The following is a 14,585-nucleotide window of genomic DNA, read 5'->3' as shown; positions in this document are numbered from 1 at the left end:
AGCTTTGTACTTAAACACAAATTGGCTGGGAACTTCATTCTCTGTGTCTTTATTAATTTATTTAAAGAACAACGAACTGGTGATTGCTTTAACTTTTTGATACGTGGTGATTTGAATCATGAGGATGAATTAGAAAAACTGCTGAGTCTTGAATGAGACTTGCTTTGGAATTGAGGACTTTATTAGATTTTCTTCTGCCGTTTCATTTTATTTTGTTCTAAGGGCTTGTTTTAACAAAGAATTAACTCTGGAACTTCTGGTGAAATGATAAGGAGGTCTTTCTTTCTCCTTCCACAATGCCATTTGTCTTTTCAATAGGTATAATAGCGTCACTGGGGTGAGAAGATTTTGAGCGAATGAAAGAGTCAAGCTGATTGATTTAAGTGTTAGTAACTGCATTGTGTTAAGATTCTAGCAGCCTTGGGTGTTCAAGAGTTTTGTCTATTAAACTGATCATCATTATTACTACTGTAATAATGATTTATATCGCACATAGAGGCTTCCAACACTGTGGTGCTGATGGCTCCCTAATGCAAGAAGGGAAAATGTTATGTGACTCTTAAGAGAAAGGGATATTTGGGTATGTCTCCCAGATAAAACGTTGCAGGTTTCTGAGTTGTACTCTTGCAGTTGTAAAGCTGTTTATAAGAATAAAGCATGGACGTGTGGGGCACTATTAGAATGTGTGTAAAAATGGATTGACAGAACTGCGAAGATTGTTTTTCCCCCTAAAAATGTATACCCTGTCCCCTCGTGGTTTATCATTCTCATAATTGCTTACTTGTTGTCAGGGACTCAGCGGGAGCGCAGGGAGGAGAGGAGATGGAGAGCGAGGGGGAGCAATCCGAGGGCAGCGTAGGAGAATATGACAGCAGCCCGATAGATTCCATGAGCCTCTCCAGCGAATCGGAAGATTCACAGAAGGGGGCGCCGATGGGCAGGGCAAGGGGCGACCCAAGGGGGACACCCCAGAAGCAAGGGGCCAGCGGGGACTCCCAGAGCAGCAGTTGGAAATCAGGACCAGCTTCCCCACCAGAGCGTAGTGGGGGGGAGGAGTCCCAGGTGTCAGAGCCCACATATGCACCACCAGCGAGAGAAGATGAGTCAGGGTTGACCACGCCTCCATCGGAGAGCGAGTTAACGGTCAAGAGGAAAGTTGCAGGCTGGGCGCGCGCGCCAAGTTCAAAGGTACAGGCGAGCGGCACAGAAGGTAGCCCGGATAGGGAACCAGGTCCTAAAGCCCGCCGGAAGGAGGGGCAAGAATCGTCAGGGTCAGCGTCAGAGGAGTCCAGGAAGGATGAAACCCTAGCGGGCAGGAGGGCCCAGAGGAGAAAGGAACTTAGGAAGAGGTGGAGCAAGGCGAGAGTCTTAAACTGGTGTGGAAGGGGAGGAGACTCAGACGGGACTTCGCCGGTCTAAGGTCGAGACGTAGAGCTGCACGCTGCGGTTTTAAAATGGAAACTGAACCTCAATAAAGACTTTTGTACGTAACTACAGCCTAGCGTTGGTCCTCTGTGAGCTGGGACCTGGAGGCAGCTCTGACACTTGTGTAAAATACAACCAAAAAATACAAAATAATAGCACAGCACATGATGTAAGCTCCAATCAGTAAAAAACTCATAGCCGCTTACTGGTAAATGTTAAAAGTTTGCAATGTTCACCTGGAGAAATAGGAAGTTCTTTGCCATGTGGTACCAGTCCATGAAATGTTGGGAGGGCATTTCACAGGTTGGATACCAACACCAAAAGGGCAGGCAGGCTTTCCCTGTTTGCCACCTGCCTGCTTCCAATGGTGGGGACATGTGGAGAACTGCCTCAGATGTAGATTCCAGCATGAGGGCACATCAGTGTTATAAACAGAGGTAGAAAAGCTAGGAGGCAAATGGCTCCAGGAACCTGGGTTACAGGCACAAAATAATATAATAGTAATAAATTTTATTTATATCCCAGCCGAAGCCAGGCTCAGGGCATCTAACAACAATAAAACAGTACAAAAGTACAACACAACACAACACAACACAACACAAAAGCAGAATAGCTAGTCGCCACCCCCACCCCCAATGCAGCAGCACTTACTATTTATTTATTTTTGAAACACATGAACTAATACACAATTCACATCAGTGACACATTGTCAACACCGCATTTTTAATAGATACAAGAGAAGACCTAGGCCCTAAGCCATGTAAACCTTTAAATGTGAGCACCTGCTCTTTGAAGTGAGCCTGAAAGCAGACCAAATAATTATCAGTGATCCCAGTGTTGAAGAAGAATGTTTGACTGTGATGCCGAGGTACCAGTTTAACCTGCCTGGTGTGATATACACTGGATTGTTTAGAAATTACTGAAGAGTCAGTGACGTGTCAGGCTAATGAACCAAACCTTTGTGAGTTAGGCATTTGTGGATTTTTTTAAGCAGAGGAGGAAACTCTGGCAGAGAGCTTATTTTCTCTGGCTGAGGCAATAGAGAGAGGCAGTAGTAGTCCTAGACCTGGTAGCATTTATGTGATTTCCCTTTCTGCTAGGAATAGCACAGGGATAATGTGAATTGGGGTTCTTTTGAGGTACTTTTACCGCCCTTTGATGATTGCCTTTCGTTCCATGATCACCTACCATCTTCTGTTTTTAAATACTTTTTAAAAATCTGTCACAAAATTATCCATCTGTGTTGGATAATAAGGGAACAATGTTGCACTGCATAAAACACCCTTAGTGTTTGCATATTCATGCTGTTGTTGTTGTTGTAATAATAATAATAATAATAATAATAATAATAATAATAATGTTTATTACCTGCCCTTCACCAACTGGTCCCAGAGTTGGTTACAACAATTTAAAATTCAGTGTTAAAAACCGTTCGTATGGACCCTAGAACACAGATTCAGATGCCAAAGGCCAGGGCAAAGAAATGTGTCTTCAGGAACAGTCAGGTTTACTTTGAATGTGCTGATCCAAAGCTACACGTATATATACCTGAGCTTTAAAAGCAAATTACTACAAAGTCTAAATAATAATATAAACCACAATCAGTTTATACACATCACATTTTTGATCTCCCAGTACTGTCGTCTCATTAGGAAGACCACTAAAACCAGTACAACAACTGTTTGCAATAACTTGTGCGGAAAAAGATGATAGGAGGCATTCTGTTTTCTGGGATAACAAAGGAAATCTTTCCACTGTGCTCTTGGCTCTAGCCTCCAACTCAAGGCCTCATAACAGCTTCAAAATAAAACCAGTTCAGGTTTTCTCTGTATTCCCAAACCTGTATATAAATTAGGTCCACAGCCCAATCCTACCTCATATACAGTGGTGCCTCGCAAGACGAAAAGAATCCGTTCTGCGATTCTCTTCGTCTAGCGGTTTTTTTGTCTTGCGAAGCAAGCCCATTGACGGCTTAGCGGATTAGCGCTATTAGCGGTTTAGTGGCTTTTAGCAGCTTATCAGCGGATAAGCAGATAAGCGGCTTAGCGGCTTAGAAAAAGGGGGGGGGGGAGGAAAAAAAAGTTGGAAAAACTCGCAAGACATTTTGTCTTGCGAAGCAAGCCCATAGGGAAATTTGTTTTGCGAAGCGCCTCCAAAACGGAAAACCCTTTCGTCTAGCGGGTTTTTCGTCGTGCGAGGCATTCGTCTTGCGGGGCGCCACTGTACCTTGAAGCAAGATTCAACAACTTTCAAATAGTTTGTTTAGGTAAGGTAAAGGTAAAGGGACCCCTGACCATTAGGTCCAGTCGTGGCCGACTTTGGGGTTGCGGCGCTCATCTCGCTTTATTGGCCAAGGGAGCCGGCATACAGCTTCCGGGTCATGTGGCCAGTATGGCAAGCTGCTTCTGGTGAACCAGAGCAGCGCACAGAAACGCCGTTTACCTTCCCGCCAGAGCGGTACCTATTTATCTACTTGCCCTTTGATGTGCTTTCGAACTGCTAGGTTGGCAGGAGCAGGGAGCGAACAACGGGAGCTCACCCTGTCACGGGGATTCGAACCGCTGACCTTCTGATCGGCAAGTCCTAGGCTCTGTGGTTTAACCCACAGCATGCAAAATCCTGCAAATAATTTTTTTGTATCTTCACAGTGACTCCAAAGTTGCGTATGCATTACAGACTTAGAAGTTTTTTTTCTCAGTTCATATTGAAGCAGTTTTGGCGGGGGGTGGTGGGATTGAATCAAAACTCAATATTTCATAAGGAACAGCAGATTAGGTATGGCTAATGTGTGTATACCACTTCCCAAACCAGCAGTGAGAGTGCACTTGATGCAGAGTAAACATGAATGTGTACACAGCCTTATAATTTGCCTACAAGACCATACTGTCAATGTTTTTTCCCCTGTTGGTGTTTCTGGAATCATAAAATCATTGAGTGCATGGTATGGTTGAGTTATCAGCTCAAAGTTTACCCTTCTCTTCCATTGGCTTATTCAGTGTCATCAGTTGCTATGTTGTACCTGTGTGGCTGATGATGGGTGCTGCACTTGTCTTGAAGTTGACATTTAGCAATGCAGTAAAAAGTTATATTTTTGACTTGGGTATAGCATGGGTTGAACACACAGGAAATTCAAGCACCCATATCAACTTATAGCAGTGTGTGGTATTAAAGGCTCTTTTACCATCATTGCTGACAATTTTTTTTAATTTTTAGTGAAGACATTTCAGACTGCTTTTATGATTAGACAGCCTCTTTGCAGACACCTTGGTAGTACATGAGAGCCCCTGCTATGGTTGCGGCTAGGCAGTGCTCAGTCTGAGGTGAACACTGGCATCCCTCTGCTGGGGCTATACATATGGGTGCTGGGAAGTGCATGTTTATTTTGGTTCCAAAAAGAGCTGTTACGGTTGTACAAGTGGTAGCTGTTAGGTGTGTTTCCCCCACATAAAGGCACTTGTTATCACAAATGACACTTCTTTGTGAGTTTTTTGCCTAGTTGTGAGCCTCATGGGTGCTTCTGTAAGTTCCAACCAGCCCTTTTACTCTGAGCAGTGTGGAAGATAATTTCTTTTCTTTTCTAGTAGTATAAATGCAGGACAGATTACATATGCTTGTCTCTAAGAGTCTGCTTATCTCAAGGCTTACCTCCCGATCAGTTCCTATTCTTGTAATGTATCCACGAGGACTATTTTCAGTTTATCTTCCAGTTCAAGTAACTCATGCTGGAAAACAGTGATTTTGTGTGTATGCTATTCCTAAAATGGAAGAGATTCTTACCCTGTTTGATTTAATTTTGATTTCTATAAATGTCTCCTATTCTCAGTTGCTTCTCTCTTGATGTAGGGAATAACCTTCCGGGCTTCTAATTTAATGTGGCTTCCAATTTCCCAAGGAGCTGATTGGCACTTTCTATAGCATTGTATAAGGGACGCGGGTGGCGCTGTGGGTAAAACCCAGTGGTGTAGCGTGGGGGGTGCAGGGGGGGCCGGCCGCACCGGGCGCAACATCTGGGGGTTAGGGGTAGGGTTAGGGGGCGCAAATCCACGGGTTAGGGGGCGCAAATTACTTACCTTGCCCCGGGTGCTGACAACCCACGCTACGCCACTGGTAAAACCTCAGTGCCTAGGGCTTGTTGATCGCATGGTTGGCGGTTCGAATCCCCGCGGCGGGGTGAGCTCCCGTCTTTCGGTCCCAGCTCCTGCCCACCTAGCAGTTCGAAACCACCCTTAAGTGCAAGTAGATAAATAGGTACCGCTTTATAGTGGGAAGGTAAATGGCGTTTCCGTGTGCTGCGCTGGTGCCGGCTTGCCAGAGCAGCTTCGTCACGCTGGCCACATGACCCGGAAGTGTCTCCGGACAGTGCTGGCCCCCGGCCTCTTAAGTGAGATGGGCGCACAACCCTAGAGTCGGACACGACTGGCCCGTACGGGCAGGGGTACCTTTACCTTTATTATAGCATTGTATGTACTGCTACAAGTATGTTAGAGCAAGCTTTCAGACTGTGACAGTAGCAAAGCATGCACAGATGGCCACTGTGTTTCTGTATGTACTTTCTTTGATATGTTAGCCATAATTTGGTCAGCAACCTCATGATAGTGCTGTGTCCTTTGAAATTGTATCCATCTGAGAGTTTGCATTCACACTACTCTTAATGTGGCAATTTCAATCTATGCAGTATTTTGGCACAGTTCTGTGAATATAACATTTCTCCTGCAATAGGAGTGGGACAGTTTTACTGTAATAATTGTTTTAATGCAAAATTGAATGGTATTGCCTTATTCAAACTTGGTTTATGGGTCTTAGACTTTCTACTGTCATATATCCTTTATCTGTTGCTTGTGTATAGAATTTTATGCACAGTTTTAAATATTTGTCCTTTGTGCATTTTGGTTTTTTGGCAGAGCAACTCTTACATTTAGAGCCATCTGAAAGTTCATTTATGGTTTTAGAATGTGCACAATTCTCCCCAGGTTTTTTTTTATCTGATAAGTATATGGTTCCTTTATTCACTCTTTACAGCAAATTCTTAATGAAGTTTTTAAACAAGAGCCAGGGCAGAGACATGATCGATACAGTACTGCTTTCCTGTAACATATGGATGTAACTTCATATTCTTCTCAGTATGGAGTACGTTTTGGTCATTAGATATCCACCCAATAGTAATTCCCTCTTGGACTCATGTCTCAAGCTTTCTCAATAGCACTAGGTTTAAAGATACACTTATGTCTAGGCATCAAATGATAGCCATAAGTAAAACAGATGGGGCCTGTGTCCAAGAACTGAAAAAGTGTCCCTCTTATCAGTCTGGTGAGAAATTGTGAGGTTAACGAATAAATTAGAAACCTGTACATATTGGGTTACAGATTGGAAAGATAGCTTTGCTGAATGGTGACTATGATCTTCTATAGAGATTTTGGGCATGCGTTGACCTTGCAATTCTTCTGGTGTATTTACCAGACCTTATCAATATAATAAAGGTAAAGGTAAAGGTACCCCTGCCCGTACGGGCCAGTCTTGACAGACTCTGGGGTTGTGCGCCCATCTCACTCAAGAGGCCAGGGGCCAGCGCTGTCCGGAGACACTTCCGGGTCACGTGGCCAGCGTGACATCACTGCTCTGGCGAGCCAGAGCCGCACACAGAAACGCCGTTTACCTTCCCACTGGTAAGCGGTCCCTATTTATCTACTTGCACCCGGAGGTGCTTTCGAACTGCTAGGTTGGCAGGCGCTGGGACCGAGCAGCGGGAGCGCACCCCACCGCAGGGATTCGAACCGCCGACCTTTCGATCAGCAAGTCCTAGGCGCTGAGGCTTTAACCCACAGCGCCACCTGCGTCCCTATCAATATAATACAGCTTTGTAAATAAGTAATGCTCCAGCAGCCATCTGCATTTCGATGCTGGATGTGGAAAAGGGAACTTCTGTCCCCTGGCAGCCTGCTTGATCTCTATGCTTCATGCAGAAGAGGGATGCAGTGCTCTGTACTTTTCCACCAGTCCTCTCCCCCCCCATGCAATTCTTCATTGCCTATGGCTAGCAGGAGAGTGGTTAAATCCAAAGCTGATAAAATATATTGTCATCTTTGTTCTTCTTATTATCTTCATTAATAAGAACATTAATGTTCTTATTGGAAACTGACACACTTTCTAAGAAGTTACAACATTTAACGTATTTGCTAATACTCAGCTTGTGCTTAATTTTTGTTGCAGTTCCGTGACCCCAACTACTGTATACGATTCTTACTTTTGACTGCTAATGGGCATGTTTTACATCTCTTTGTACCGTGAGGCAGGCTGAGGAGAAAAGCATGCATTGTGTTATGTCTGTGATCGCAGATTGACTAGCACAGTCTGAAAAGAGGCTGTGGATGCTGAGAGCAAGATCAGCTTCATTGCTTTTCCTGCATCAGCAGCAGCAGCAGCATCTATAAAGCATCCTGGGAATTGCCTGCTCTACGTTCAGTACAAGCTGGTCACATGAGTCTGAATTTTCAGTTCAGTTCATTAGTCAGCCATTTTGGTCAACACCCTGCTTACTGCGCACAACCAATCCTATTATCACTCTGTATCTTGGCTTGTCTGGAGGGGTGAGAGAGCAAGAGAGCCTCGTCGATTTCTGCAATTCTGGATGTGTTTTCTTCAATGCATTTTACCATTTTGGATTTTTTTTTTTTAAGCATCTTTAGCAAATAGTAAACGGAGCTTCTCCTACCCTCTGAAGGCCAAATTTGCTGTGGTCATTTACCAGTACGCTGCTTATAGTAAAATTGAAGAAAAGAGTGTGTCTTGCAGAAGAAAACAGAGGAAGAGACCACAGAGGAGAAGAGGCATCTTTTCTTCCCTTTGCACTGTGCCTTGCCTTTCTCAGACTTGTGCAGCTGCGTGATTTTTCAGCAGCTCTTTTTTGACTTAGCAAGGTATTCCCCCCCCCATTATCAGAAAGCCTTCCCCCCCTTTAGCCTATATATTTTATTTTATTGTTGTACCAGCTGAGTCATCATGTCTGCTCTGACGCCTCAAAGCGATATGCCAACCCCCACCACAGACAAGATCACACAAGCTGCCATGGAGACCATCTATCTTTGCAAATTCCGAGTGTCCATGGATGGAGAATGGCTCTGTTTGCGAGAGCTGGATGACATCTCTCTTACGCCCGACCCTGAACCTACCCATGAAGGTATGGTTGCGTTTTCTATGTAGGGAGGCCTGCAGGTCTTGTTTTGGGTTAAAGAGGCTGGGAAGGAGGGTGCTGGTCTTCACCACCCCATAACTTTATGTAGGAATATGGGAAGCTTGACATATTGTAATTGCTTCATTGCAGTATAACCTAATTTGATACAGATTTCCAAAACAGCTGCTGGACTTTTAAGATGACTCACCTGCATCCTAAACAACTCCTGTGCTCATTTGCTTTGTTTTTCTTAGACCCCACCCCTAGCAACCAAGATATATCTCTGTGAGGTGAAGTTGTGTATTTATGCGCAACACTTCAAATAAAGAAACCTTGATGTTTCAATAGTAGCATTTTGATCTGTGTTTTCTTCTTTAAATATTGCTTTTGAAAAAGCTTTTGTTTTATAAATGGAGCTGAATTTAGAATATTTATGAGGTTGGGAAACTCCTGCGTACTTTCAAAGCTAGAGATTGTAGCAGGTGACTCTTTCAAAAATCACAAAGTATATTTACATGGACTTAATGTCGTTTATAGTGTTCTAAAGTCTGGATGACATAGGCAGAAAATACAGTTTATTTGGGAATTAAAAATGATACCTCATGGCAGACTATTTTGTAAGAAGGGCAATTTAGATGGTAGGAGATGCTATTGGAATTAGGAAATTGAATAATATAAAGGCTTGTCCTTCAACTCCCCTACATCTCTTCATTTGAAACAGTAAGGCACCTGGAGCTGGCAGATATAGCTATGACTCTTAAAACCCAATAGGTTACTCACTGGATTCCTGCTTTGATGGTTGCTGTGAACTAAAGGTGAGAGCACAGCCCATTTTGTAGCATCATGCCCCAGTTTAGTCATGTCTGCAAAACCTGTACCACTTGGCATTGTCACAGTCAACAGCCTTTAACCACACTGAGTTTGTTTCAAGGTGAGTGTTGTTTTTCATTTTGTAGTGTACAAAAGTAACCAAGGCTGGCTCCCAAGCGTTTTAGCTGGGAGACTTGCCAGTGCAGTCCCCCCCCCCCCCGCTTTGTTCACATGTTGGTTCCCATCTCTGACCCGGAAATGAAACAGAGCTTCTTTGTGCTGCATTGTCTTCATAACCCACTGCCAGCAGCTTGTGGAAATATTCAGAAGGCTTCTGTCACTCACCAGCTGGTTCTAGCCCACCCTGTGGGAGTTGGTAGCAATAAGTAGCAGCTTTAAAATTAAAGTGGTAGCAGTTCAAAAGTCAAAACAAGCATCCTTTTTATCATATTTTGGTATATGGACAGTACTGTTGTCAGTACATCATGTGGAATAAAACAAGCAGTTGATATGGCAAGCATCAAATGACTTCAAAGTCCTGATTAAAAGGATGCAGCCATAGACTCCTATGGTTTGTATTCCGTTTAAATGAGCTGCTTACGTTTGAGGAAATTACTTGGAAATAACAAGCTTAGCGTGAATTAGAAGTGTCCACGTACTTCCTGTCTTGCTGTGCTTACTACAGGAGAGTCTTGGTGTTGATTGGGTAGAACGTCTTCATTCTTTCTCTGAGGGTTTTCCAATTTCTTTTGATATTACTTACTATGCTGTGATAGACTCTGCTACAAATGTAGGGCAAGCCATCTAAGTATGGCAAATGAGATTTTGCTGTTGCCAAATTATCTAACACTTGGAAAAAAGATACATACTATTTTTTTGCAATTTCCTCACCCTATTTCCTCACCTAAGTAAATCGATAGTAAGTCCAAGTCTGATAAAATACTTACAGGCTTATTATGATTTATTGTGATGTAGGTGTCTTGACCTTAGGGAACACACACACACACACACACACACGCACACACACACACCCCCCCCCCATCAGTGGCATTTTTTTCCATTAGTTACGAAATCTTGTTCCATCTAAGATTACCACTACTGATAATCAGAAAACTATTTCTTTAACGGAATTATGGCCAATGTTAGCTGTAATTGTTTGCATTTCTAGCATTGTACTCTTTCCAGTGTTATGTCAGCACCTTTGTTCATTGACATTCTTTTGCATACAGCACAGTAGTTAAAATTTCTGCTAATGATAGCAGTTTCGGTACTGACTAATTAGTCCAAAACTAATCAAAAGTAAGTGCAAGAAGTGTATGAAAAACACTCTTCAGATTTTTACAGCTTGCCCCAGCTTGGTGCCCTCCAGATGTTTTGGACTATTAACTTCAGCCAGCATGGCTAATGGTAAGGAATGATAGGAATTGTAGTCAAAACCTCCTGGAGGGCACCAGGTTGGGCAAGGCTGCCTCAAATCATTGCATTTTGATAATGTGTTGGGACTGCATGAGGCTGTAGCTCATTGGTAGAGCATCTGCCTTGAATGAAGAAGGTCCCAGGTTCAGTCCCCCCCCCCCCCAAGTCCAGGTAGGGTTAGGAGAGAATCCTGCCTGAAACCTGAATAACTTCTGTCAGTGTAGACAATACTAAGCTAGATGGTCTGACTCAGTTTAAGGCAGCTTCTTACTTTACCATAATTATTAAGAGTTTCAAGATTCTTATGCATAGTGGTATTTATTTTAGAAGTGCAGTACTCTCAAATGATGGTGCAAATTTGTAAGACGTGGGGTTTTGCAAGATGCAGCTGTCTAAAGAGAAACCTGGAGCCACTTTTTCCCTATTCATACCTCAAGCAGAGAGGAATTTTCATAGCATTTAATGCAGAAAGGCCTTTTCTTGAACAGCCTCTGAACTGCACTAGAATTCTCTTAAGAGACTATGTGAAACTGCTTTAAAGGCAAGAAATCTATTGTTAGAAACAGGGAGGGTGAGCTCTTGCCTTCAAGACTTGCTTGTGGGCTTCCCTGGTTGAAAACAGGATGCTGGACTAGATGGGCATATGGTCTGATCCAGAAGGGCTCTTCCTGTGGTTTTCTTGCCACATTTCCAAACTAGGGTCCACCAGTTAAAACTGGTATCAAGTGAGAAGTGTCACACAAAGGCAGCCTGAAGAAAAGTGTGCAAAAGACAAGGGGTGCAGGTTTGAGGATCAAAGTTACTCTCTCAGCATCACTTCCTATGGACTGATGAAAGTAAGATGAAACTGTTCAACAATCTAGCAGAGATCAACTCAAAATATAGCTGTGACAAGTTTTCTGATGATAATGTTTGATATAAAATATCAGCCATTTTGACATGGGCAATGTGGCTGCACATAGCCAAGAAGAAATGGACTTGAGGGAAATTTATCTTCATGTGTGTTGCTGCTCCTGCTGCTGAGGCTAGACAAGAAATCTGATTAGGACTGTTTGGTTCTGATGTAGCCATCAGCATGTCAGGCTTTCCACAGATTCCTACTGAGCAGGGTACAATGTGGTTAAGTGAGGGCAAACACAATGCATATACCTACCTTGTCACCATACCAGCACACCAACATGTGCCTAAAAAGCGACGTGTTTGTATGAATGCAAAAAACCAAGCAGTTGTGTGCTCATGGAACAATAAAAAGCACAGTAAATGGTTTGCTTCCCTTTGCACGATGAAAACTTACAAAATCATACAATGCTATTTGGTGCTGAATCCTGTAAGTAGTTTCTTGTAGGAGGGCAAAAGAATAGGGCTCTGGTGGCAGCACTTTGCCTAATACCGACAGCCTGAGCTGAAGGAGCTTTTGTGGCATAGTGGTTAAAAGAATGAGTTATGAGCTTGAAAAGCTATGTGCAGATCTTACTTCAGCCAGGAGTTCACTAGGTGACTAAGTAAACCCAGGGCTATTTGATGGGTGAAGTTCCTGGTTGACACTGATTATTTGGGTCCACCTCAACCTGTGCTCAGGCTTGGTTTTGGAACTGAATCGGCCTTGGTCACCCTGCCCCATTATCAAGAGAGGTACAGAGGAGTGTGAACCTGTTACTCTTAATCTCTAAGTGGTCATTAGGAGTTTTGGAATACGGTGCCATCAGTACACTGATGAGAGACAGCTCTTTTTCTCCATAGCTTCTGAAGTGGCTGTGCAAGCCCTGGGCCACCTAAATGCAACGGTGGAGTGAATGAGGGCCAATAAACTGTGTTTGAATCCTGGGAAGTTGGAGGCTTTGTGGGTAGGTCATTCACATTTCTGGAAGGCCGGACACTTTCCTGTTCAGAATGGGCTTGGAGTCCCCCTAAAGGTGTACTCCTGGATTCACCTTTGTCATTTTAGTTCCCAATAACCTCTTTGGTTAGGGATGCCTTTTACAAGCTTCATTTGGTATGCCAGCTATGTTTTTATCTGGATCGGGATTGCCTACAGTGGGGGGGGGGGAGTATTCGATCCCCTGCTAAATTTGCCTGTGGAGGGAGCTGAAGGTTTGAGTAGCTACACATCAGCCTCGAAATCTTACTGACTTGGAGAGGATCTGCAAAGAGGAGTGGGACAAAATACTGGTACCTCCTGAGATGTGTGCAAACCTGGTGGCCACCTACAAGAAACGTCTGACCTCTGTAATTGCCAACAAAGGTTTTGCCACCAAGTACTAAGTCATCTTTTGCAAAGGGATCAAATACTTATTTCACTCATTATAATGCACACCAATCTCTGACTTTTGTCTTCTGGGTTTCTGGAGGTTTTCCTGTCGTTATTCTGTCTCTCACAGCTACAATAAATTTACCATTAAAATTATGGACTGGTCATTTCTTTGTCAGAGGGCAAACGGGCAAATTTAGTAGGGGATCAAATACTTTCCTCCCTCACTGTATCAATGTAGTCCATGTATTGGTACCCTTGAGACAGGATTACTGCAATGCACTCTATGTGGGGTTGCCCATGGGCCTGGTCTGGTGGGTCTAGCTGGTGCAGAATTCAAGAATTAGACTGCTGATGGGGGGCAGACAGTCAACAGCTTGTAACACCTCTGCTAAAACATCTGCACTGGCGGCCAGTATACTGTCAGTTCAAGTCTCTTGTCCTAATATACAAAGCCTGAATAACTTAGGTCCAGAATACCTGAAGGTTCACTTGAGCCCTTTTATTCCAGCTTTGATCACTGAGATCATCCGTTGGAGCGCTGTTAATTGACCATTGCATTATAGAGGTCCAACTGACTTAAACTAGAAGTTGGGCACTTAGTGTCTCTGGTCCAATGCTGCGGAATACTTTTCCATCAGATATTTGACAAGGAGTTCAACCTGGCTGCAACCAGGCTGCAGAAATATTCTTGGAAGTGTGTGGACAGTGCCTGGTGAATTTTGTAAGCCAGAGGAGTTAATGAAAACATTTTTAGTGTTCAAATGGCAAAGTCTCGTGTAGTTCCTAGTCCCTCTACATAGTCCCTTGTAGCAAAAACAAGAGGAACAAATGCAAGTTAAGGGGTAAGAAATAAAGAATGTTTTGCTGAATTCAGTTTTGATTGCATAATTTAAATGACCTTGTTCAGATTTATTTGTGTTTAATTTTTTACACAGTATAAATCTAGCCCTGGGCAACTTGTTGCCTCTGAGTCTCAAGCTCCTCCTTCATTTGTAGTATGGAGGCAAAACTTCCCTTAATTTCTCAAAGTGCTGTGCAAATAACTTTTGTTGCATCCCAAGATTAGTGAACTTAAGGGAGTTCATGGAAGGATAGTTTCCAGCAAACATTGCATCCTCTAAAAGCTTCTTTGGAAAGCTGGGGTGGCTGTCCAGTGTGGTGTGGTGTGCGGGAGGTCTCTGGGGGAGGGGGGTCTAGCCCAAAATTGGGCTTGCCCCCTAAGAAGTTAGCTTAAGGAAGATCACAGAAGGAAAGTTTTTGGCCCCTTCCTTCCTTCCTTCCTTCCTTCCTTCCTTCCTTCCTTCCCCCAGGCAGCCATCCTAACCCATTCCACATTGCTCAATACGGCACCCTAACCCTCTGGAGGTGCTTTTTGGGGGTTGCCAGTGCCTATAGGGGATGGCAAACTTTTCTTCTGTCAGTTTCCATAAATTAAGCCGTCTTAGGATCCAAATAGATGTTTCATAACAGCATCTGCTACATCAACAAGTCTTTCCATTGCAAAAAAATGAAAGA

General features: G+C 43.5%; 1 protein-coding gene and 1 long non-coding RNA gene across 7 annotated transcripts in view; both read left to right on the top strand.

The window, feature by feature from the left end:
* The window catches only part of RUFY3 (RUN and FYVE domain containing 3), a 50,693-nt gene that overhangs the window by 1,700 nt on the left and 34,408 nt on the right, over positions 1 to 14,585 (top strand). For 2 of the 6 annotated variants that reach the window (XM_079990847.1, XM_079990852.1), the window contains exon 1: positions 7,830 to 8,599. The exons of 2 other annotated variants lie outside the window; for them this stretch is intronic. In XM_079990847.1, coding sequence (XP_079846973.1) covers positions 8,422 to 8,599 — 178 coding nt within the window. In that variant the 5' untranslated portion in view covers positions 7,830 to 8,421. Of the gene's footprint in view, positions 1 to 7,827; positions 8,600 to 14,585 lie in introns of those variants that run through there. 2 more of the 6 variants (XM_079990851.1, XM_079990848.1) reach the window with 2 other exon arrangements.
* LOC307224480 lies at positions 4,612 to 7,505 on the top strand. The gene is made up of 3 exons (XR_013842567.1): positions 4,612 to 5,371; positions 5,911 to 6,902; positions 7,279 to 7,505. It is a non-coding gene; the product is annotated as an uncharacterized lncRNA (long non-coding RNA).

This window comes from Podarcis cretensis (assembly GCF_951804945.1).
Source record: "Podarcis cretensis genome assembly, chromosome: 9".
NCBI lineage: Eukaryota > Metazoa > Chordata > Lepidosauria > Squamata > Lacertidae > Podarcis > Podarcis cretensis.
This window is presented reverse-complemented; position numbering and strand designations above follow the sequence as displayed.